The following is a 9,110-nucleotide window of genomic DNA, read 5'->3' as shown; positions in this document are numbered from 1 at the left end:
TTCCCGTGTTTATGCTTAATGAAAAAATTGGGGCGTTACAGCACATCTTGAACGTAGCCAGAGCATTAAAATTCCAGAGTGCATTGCCTATGCTATACTGGAATGATTGTGTCTTAACAGCTGCCTTTCTCATTAACAGAACACCTACTCCCAGTCTTTGTGATAAAAGCACATTTGAAATTCTTTTCAAGACCAAACCAAACTACTCCAACCTTTGAGCGTTTGGCTACCTTGCTTTTGCCACCACACTTAGCCACAACAGACATAAGTTCGATTCAAGAGCCAGCAGGTGTATCTTCTTAGGATACCCTTTTGGGACCAAGGGATACAAGCTACTGGACATAGAAACTAACAAGATTTTCATATCAAGGGATGTAATATTCCATGAAAAAATATTCACTTGCAAAACATCTAATCTTAAGGCCAATGATAATTTACCAAATCCTACCTACAAGCTGTCAAATCTTACAAACTTGCCTCATACCCAACCAAGTGGTATTGACCTAAATTATCCTGTTAATTCTAATCATCAACTACAAATTGAACCTACACAAGAGTCCAGTCAAAGGATAGAGCCTACAGAAAGCAATGAAAATCCTGATGAGTATTGAGTTGTTATCTAATGTCCCAGATAGTTAACAGGAACAGAAAAAAACCCACCTATTTGGAGGATTTTATTTGTCAACAGGCATCCCCACTCACCCATTCTCAAAAGTTCAACAAGCAGAAAGGTTCTGTGAAACCAAGTAATCCATTCCCTTTATGTTTAACACTTTCACATCATAAACTCTCTAATAAGTACAAAGCTTTCACCTCATCCATACTTGAACATCCAGAGCCTGCTTCTTATCAAGAGGCTGTCAAATAACCAGAGTGGTGTGAAGCTACGAAGGCTGAAATAGGAACACTTGAGTCAAACCAAACCTAAGATGTGACTGATCTTCAACTTGGAAAGGTACCTATAAGATGTAGATGGGTTTATAAGGTGAAATTTAATGCGGATGGAACAATTGAAAGGCATAAAGCAAGATTGATGGCAAAATGATACACCCAACCGAAGGGCATAGATTACCACGAAACATTTTCACCGGTGGCAAAATTGGTAACAGTGAGGACATTACTTGCAATAGTAGCAGTGAGAGGATGGTATTTGCACCAATCTGATGTTAACAATGCGTTTTTGCATGGAGACTTGGAAGAAGAGGTATATATACAGATGCCCCTTGGTTATTCTGTAAATGGAGCACCAAAAGTTTGCAAGCTAAATAAAAGTTTATATGGCTTGAAGCAAGCGTCTCGACAATGGTACTGAAGTGATCAATTTTTATCACTAATCAGGGCTTTCAACAATCCAAGGCAGATTACAGTTTGTTCACAAGAGCCACAAGAAGTTCTTTTACAGCTATATTAGTTTACATTGATGACATAATTATAGCTGGAGACAATGATTTAAGTCATTAATTCTCTCAAATCTCTCTCGATGATAAATTTAAGATTAAGGATTTGGGGAACTTGAAATATTTTCTTGGAATTGAGGTTGCTCGATCGGCAAAAGGAATCCACATTTGTCAAAGAAAGTATGCACTGGACATTTTAGCTGATTCAGGAACAATTGGAGTCACTCCAGCCAAGATTTCACTTGACCAAAACATTAAACTATCCAAAGACGAAGGGGAAATCTTGTCCGATCCTGCTCAGTACAGAAGGTTGGTTGGGAGGTTGCTTTACTTGACAATCACCAGACCTGACTTATCCTATTCAATACACTTACTAAGTCGTTTGTGCAGAATCCTAGAGTGCCACATCTCAATGCGGCACATAAGGTCCTTAGATANATCCTATTCAATACACTTACTAAGTCGTTTGTGCAGAATCCTAGAGTGCCACATCTCAATGCGGCACATAAGGTCCTTAGATACATCCAGAGAGCTCCAGGACAAGAATTACTATTTCCTTCATCTTCCATTTTACAGTTTAAAGCTTATAGTGACTCAAATTAGAAGGCATGTCCAGATTCTCAAAGATCAATCACGGGTTATCGCGTGTTTATTGGTTCCTCATTAGCGTCTTGGAAATCAAAGAAGCAAAACACTGTTACTAGATCCTCGGCCGAAGCAGAATATAGGTCGATGGCAACTGTGTTGTGAACTAACGTGGCTTAAGTATATTCTTGATGATCTGCAAGTTCCTCACAGCCGGCTGAGTTATTTTGTGATAATCAAGTAGCCTTGCACATAGCTACTAACTCAGTGTTTCATAAAAGGACGGAGCATATTGAATTGGATTGTCATCTTCTGCGTGACAAAATCCTTGAAGGAAGTGTGATTACAAGGCATGTTAAAACTGGTTCTCAAATTGCTGATATTCTTACAAAACCTCTGTTCTGACATCTTCTATTTTCATCTGTCCAAGATGGGAGTGGAAAACATCCACTCTCCATTTTGAGGGGGGCTGTTAAGGATCAAAAATAATCGTGCAACCAAGAAGGTCCTAGAAGCATCAGGAAGCAGCTCACGCACATGCACAAATGAAGTAGTTTCCAAATTCTGTTATACTAACAAATTCTCCCTGACACTTGTATAGATTAGTTACAATGAATTGTATATATATAGGTCATCCCCTTTCAAAATACATAGCCAAAAAATACAGAATGTATTGTTTTTGATGTTTCATAAACTCAACTTCATTCGTCCCCTTTCTTCTACAATCTGTTGCTATTTGTTTTAATCTCAGCCACAGATCAGCAGGGCTCAGGTCATAATTTATGGTGAATGTAAAGTAATAACTATACATGTATAACAAGCAAACCGTACTTCAGATTATCTCATAGGTACAAGCATTACACACTCGTTTTACATTAGCCATATATAATACAGAGTAAGAAACGAACATAACTAGAAAGATACGCTAATACCAAGCAGTGCCATGAACTGTGATATGAACTCAGGATGACCTGGCCAAGCTGCTCCAGTCACCAAATTTCCATCAGTGAAGCACCGGTCAATCGGTTCAGGTTCTAACCATGTCGCCCCTGATAGAACAACATTCAGTTTCACTGCGGGATATGCAGTGCACTTCTTACCCTACAAAGATATTATAATGGCATAATTAGATGCACCCAGTTAATAGAAAGCTGGGCAATCTACTTGCCAAGTACTTACAAAAACTGTTAACATAACAAAGAAAGAAAAAACCGAAAAAGAAAAATAAAAAATAAAAAATAAATATTTGAGAAATACTATTCTGCCCCACTGGTGTCAAACACCACTTTAGTTGACAACGCTTGATAGATTCAATTAAATAAATCATGAGACATTGCATTTAAGTGGATCTATCATCTAATGATGTATAGTTGCCACCTAGATCGATGCTTGACACCAGTTCTCTCTTAAATAATTTATTCATCAACTCATTCTCATTTTTATTTCAAGTATATACCAATATACATGCATATATTAAGAAATCATGAAGTAAGTTACGATACTTCTTACTCTACATTCAAAAGATGTGGTGGAGTGCTAGATAGTTGCAGATCAACTAGGACCAACAAAGGAATAAAAAGAATGTAAACATCCTTCCACGACATTTGATGTAATAAGAAATGTGTAATCATTGAGAATTCCATGCTTGGCCTAAAAGAAATGACTTATAGGCTAAACTGCTGAAATTTATACTCCCAGGGTAAATCTGTTGGCATCAAAAGTCATAATATCAAGTTTCTCAAATCATAGATATCTGTGCTTCTACTGATAATCAATATTTAGAAGAACTGGCGGAAATAAATAGATAAGGATGTCACCCAAAATATTTGCATCTGACTTCAATTTGGGAGGCATATTATCAGTATGCAATTAACTAAAAATACTTGCAGAAATATATAACAGTCACCTTATTTCCTTTAGTTTCAACAATAGAAAGTTTAAGAGTAACCCTCAACTCAAATTCTAAATTTATTTATTCTATTCTATATTTTAGTCATAGGGAGTGGGATTCTTACCAGCAATGTATGAGAGCTAAAGCAAACAAGGTGTGCTTCTCGATCATTCTAGGATGCAAATTAATGGTACAGTGATGGATTTATTACAATTTACAAAGATCAGATTCTTATATCTAGAGATGCAAATTCTCATTAAGCATATCGGCAGTGCATGGCCACAAATTATAAGTAAGATTTTCTGCTATTGATTCAGTCGTTAAACTCATATATTTAGAAGAGCACATTCACGAGTCTTGCTTTCAAGGTAGAAGCCGGTTTGTCAGCAGTAGGACAACAAAAATTAAAGAGGTAATATGCTTTGGTCTCCAGAATTCATAAGTTCTCCAGGGAGATATCAATTTAATAAAAAATATAGTATTGAATTTAGTGGACATTTTGAAACATACCAATATGATGAACACCTGCACCAGGATATATGGATGAGTAGCATTACCTTCTGGACTTCAGAGACAGAAATTGAAGATATAAAGGCTTCACCATGATAGCAAACCTTAGATTACATCTACGTGACCTCTCCCAAGTAACCACAAAATTAAGAAATATGTTTCCACTGTAGACATATATAAACAAACTTCTTGTTTGACTTAAAATACTCTTGGCTTGTTCGGAAGGGTGAAATGAATGGTACTGGACAGTATTGAAAAGCCAAAAATTAAAAAATAAATTCTTGTCTATTATACTCTAGAGTTATATCCAATACTATGTTCTAGACATGCCCTAAAAGTAACAAACAAGCCGGTCCAACACATGGAGGTGACATGCATAAAACCAAGGATTAAAAAAGTTAAAAGAGGTGTGCTCATATGACTGGTAATGCAAGAAGAATAAACCTTCAAAAGACCAGCAGCAGACAAAATCTGTTGTCCATGGCAGATGGATGCCACTGGTTTCCCGGACTCCATAAATTCCTTCACTAATTGAATAACGCTTTCATCCAATGCCAAGTACTCAGGTGCGCGACCCCCAGGGATTACCAGGGCATCATAGGTTGAAGCATTCAAACCTTCAAAGTTAGCTGTTAAAGCAAAATCATGACCTGGTTTCTCACTGTAAGTTTGATCACCTTCAAAGTCGTGGACAGCTGTTGGACATTTATCACCATCACTTTTCTTGGGGCAAACGGCATCAACATGACACTCAAGAGCTTGAAGAGACTGGAAAGGAACCATTACCTCATAATCTTCCATGTAATCCTTCACCAGAAGCACAAAAGAATGATGCCTTGAGATATAGAGCATGCATTCACCTCGCTAGAAGGATTGTAGGTCCATAACGCAGCGAGATGTGTGTTTTTAGCTTTACAAACTGAAAATTTAACATCTAACAATTGGGATTACATGTAATTCAACTTTGATTTTTGAATTATCAGAATTTTGAATCTGATTGGACCCAGTTCAATATCAGTCTTACAAAAGTATATATCTCAGTAATCTAAGGAAATAAACCTGAAGTTGTCACTGTAAAGGTTCAACTATACTGGTTCATCAGCGCAAAAAGAGTCACATGAAGTTATGTTTATTTGGATAAAATTTGTTAACTTTACGAAAACTAACAAGATTATGAGAAACATCATATGGACCTAAGATTTTCTTAAATGCAACCAAGTTGAATAAAAAAGCGTTTTTTTGCTTCGAAAAGCCAAAGAAGAAGTTGTACAGCCATAATCATTGAAACTTACCCCACATAGAAATAGAATGCGTTTGCCAGAACCAGATATATTGGCTCCCAATGCCTTGATGAAAAGCCGGATGTACTCAGGGTGGCCGTCATATGTGGCTCCAGTTATAAGGTTCCCATCGCTGGTACAAAAGGCCCCAGTCTCTGGTTCTACCCAATGAGCACCAGCGGCAATAAGTACAGGTTTCACGGCAGAAAAGGCTGTGCATTTACGGCCCTTAACTACACCTGCTGCAGCCAAAATCAACTGTCCATGGCAAATGGAGGCAACTGGCTTTCGAGAATCAGAAAATTTCTTAACCAATTCTACAACAGATTCATTCATTGCAAGATATTCTGGAGCACGTCCACCTGGTATGATCAGTCCATCATATTTGGTGGCATCTATTTCATCAAAAGTTGCATTGAGGACAAAATTATGCCCCCGAGACTCAGAATATGTCTGCAGCCATTTTTAGAATGAGAAGAATAGTGCATAAAAACCACAGAAAAGGCAACTGGAACACTTGATATCTTGTCATTCACCCAAACAATGAGCATGTTTGGAAAAGTAACATCAAGGTTTTTTATCCCATACACTTGCAACATTGTCAAAGAGTCCAACATCACAGATCCATTGAACAAAAGATTCCAAGAGAAATATGCAAGGTTTATCTACACCTAGACTGATACATAAGATCTTGATAATCCAATGTTTAATCTCCATCACTTATCAGCAATTCTCACCAACTATTGAATTTGAACACCCATTACATAAATTAGAAATACATAAACTACATTTTAGGACACTCTTTGGATATGCACTTTGAATGTTGCTCCAAAATATGTTGAATTAGAAAGGATAATAAATTTCTTTCAATAATGCAATAACAATTTCCACGAAACAATTTCATGTGTAATGGAAAGAGTAATAATCTCAAAGCCCGCTGATGCCTTACAGAAAGCATGTCAAGAAAGTAATAACACATGTTGACCACAAACTCATAATCTAACCTCTTTCCTTTTACATCATTCAACAACATTCTAATTTATAGTTGACTCTTTGTACATCTACCATTTTCCTAGTCAAATTTATAACCCATTTGCTTCCTGTAGTAAAAAAAGAGCTTGACTGTTTTTCTAAAATTACAAGAGCAGATTGCTTAACATACAGAAACTAAGATTCAAAAGACACCGAATCCATTACAATTTCCCATACCTCATCCAATAATATATTTTTTCCTATCAGCGGCCAAATTGGTATTTCAAGTTATAGCAGGGAAAAAAAATCACTATTTCCACCAGAATAATAGGAAATGGGAACAAGTTGGATAGAGAGCTAGCATATTATGATTATTATCATCGTGCAAGAAAAATACAAACCAAGAATCATATACCAGCAATTTACGGTATATACAAGCATAGAAAAATATTATTTTGAATTGGATGCATAGTTTCAGAAAAATCTTTACACATATAGTATATAGAAGAAAAAGTATAGATTAAACGATGTCTATGTACAACCGAACCAATGAATATTCATGGTTCCATGTTTGAATCAACTCCATACCGGCTCCAAATTACAGGAATGTTATAGTAAAACTTAGTTTGAAAAGATGTGGTAGAAAGCAACTTGCAACTTGAAGGACAGAACCTTTGTAGATTTTTACATCCGCTATTTTATAGCTATATACCTGGTTACCAGAGAACTGATGAATAGCAGTGCGACAGACATCACCGGCTTTCTTTCCGGGACAAACTGCGTCTACGGAAATCCCATATGCGAGCAATGCTTGAAATGGAACCATCGCCTGAAAACGCAATTAAATCATCTAAAATAAACCAGAAATACGACCTCTTGCTCGATTAATATTGTCAATAGAGAAATTGAAGAGAAATGATAGTTAAGGGTCTGAAAAATGAAAGAAACAGAGAAGGAACCTCGTAATCTTCCATATAATCTCCGCATAGTAAGAGTACCCTTCTCTGAGCAGCCATTTTCACCTCCTTCGGAAATTCTGATAAAGTTTGTGCTGTGCGTGGAGGAAATTTTGAGGAAATCCACTACAGTCGAAGAGTCCAGAGGATCAATTTGTATCAGTCTCATTATTTCCGAAATACCCTTTTATTTATTATCTTATACTATTCATCATTTAATGGTTTAAAATTTTCATACTTTTTAATTACACATTCTTCGTCAAATTATTATTTCAAAATATATTTTTGACAAAAAAAAAAACTCAGACTGGACACGAGATAAAAAAAACGTCATAGGCAAATATGTCATTTCACTATGTTACGTATTTTTTGAGATATTTGCAAGTTAAACCATGTGACAACCCAAAACTCCATTGCATTGAACAACTTTTAATTCCTTCGTGAAACGTTCTAGAGTTTAAAAGTGATCATAATTCTCATCTCAATACAAAAAATAAAAGGTAGAATTACAGTAGAGTAAAGACCGACATCTTTGTCCATATCAGTAAAGGTTAACGTTGAAGAATATGAGTTTAAAAGAAAAAAAATGGTTACGATTGATGGATAATTAGCATGAACAAAAATTTTAACGTCTTATAGCATCATTTTCTTAAATTATATTTTTATTAAAAATTCAGTTTATAATTAACTAAATAAAATAAAGCCAATTTCATGTAAATAATCGGACAGGAAAAGAATATAATTCAACATATCTTGAAGATTATTTTGTGAGGAGATTAGAAGATTTTTCAGCTTCACGAATGGATAACATTAATCTTGTTTTGACAATAAGGCCCTTGCCTTCTGTGGATTGTTCTGTCATTTCACTTTGCACCAACATTTTCTATTGAATTATTTTTTCAAACAATTCTTATAATGTCATTTTTAATTTTTATTATTATTTTCTGGCTGGCAGATATGGGAGCAATAAATTCTACGGAGATGACCAAGCCAAAATCAAGAAAAACAAAAACCAAGTCGCTTTCTACTAGATAGGTTTTGTAAATATGACATGTGGCCTTAAATGACACATTATACGTCAAATTCAATGGTGAATAATCTTATTATAGAAGTGCTACATGTACATCGAGTTATACATCAACTGGTACAACACTCTCATATATAGAGAGTGAGGCTCATGATTAAAATAATCGTGGGTTCTACACATGTGAGAGGACTGTAATTTTTACTGTCCTCAAATGGTGTACAAGTATCATTTCAATGTTATTGCCTGTAGTGCTCATTTGTTTAGAGATCAATTAAGTGATTGAATATTCTAAATAGAAATCTACTTTCTTACATTTAATGTGTTCAATAAGTTAACCTACCCTTCTTACATTTAAGATGTTCAATAAGTTAATAATCATAATTAAAATTTAGACTACTAATTATCAATTGTTTAAATTGACAACACTACTCATTTACCTTAGTGATATCTCCCTTTTGGGGGTGCAACTGGAGCTCAGTTTCTTTCTTTAGA

General features: G+C 35.5%; 1 protein-coding gene across 1 annotated transcript; it reads right to left on the bottom strand.

Moving 5' to 3' along the window:
• Positions 1-2,774: 2,774 nt before the first annotated feature.
• LOC111378094 (protein DJ-1 homolog D-like) lies at positions 2,775-7,762 on the bottom strand. The gene is made up of 5 exons (XM_023001261.1): positions 7,595-7,762; positions 7,348-7,464; positions 5,676-6,116; positions 4,828-5,190; positions 2,775-3,083 (listed from the first exon to the last, which is right to left on the bottom strand). The coding sequence occupies exons 1-5, from the start codon at positions 7,649-7,651 to the stop codon at positions 2,895-2,897; spliced, it is 1,167 nt and encodes a 388-aa protein (XP_022857029.1). The 5' UTR covers positions 7,652-7,762; the 3' UTR covers positions 2,775-2,894.
• Between the last annotated feature and the right edge of the window lie 1,348 nt (positions 7,763-9,110).

The sequence above is a fragment of the Olea europaea genome, unplaced genomic scaffold (genome assembly GCF_002742605.1).
Source record: "Olea europaea var. sylvestris unplaced genomic scaffold, O_europaea_v1 scaffold1766, whole genome shotgun sequence".
Lineage (NCBI taxonomy): Eukaryota > Viridiplantae > Streptophyta > Magnoliopsida > Lamiales > Oleaceae > Olea > Olea europaea.
The sequence above is the reverse complement of the archived record's forward strand: the minus strand, read 5'-3'. Positions and strand labels throughout refer to the sequence as shown.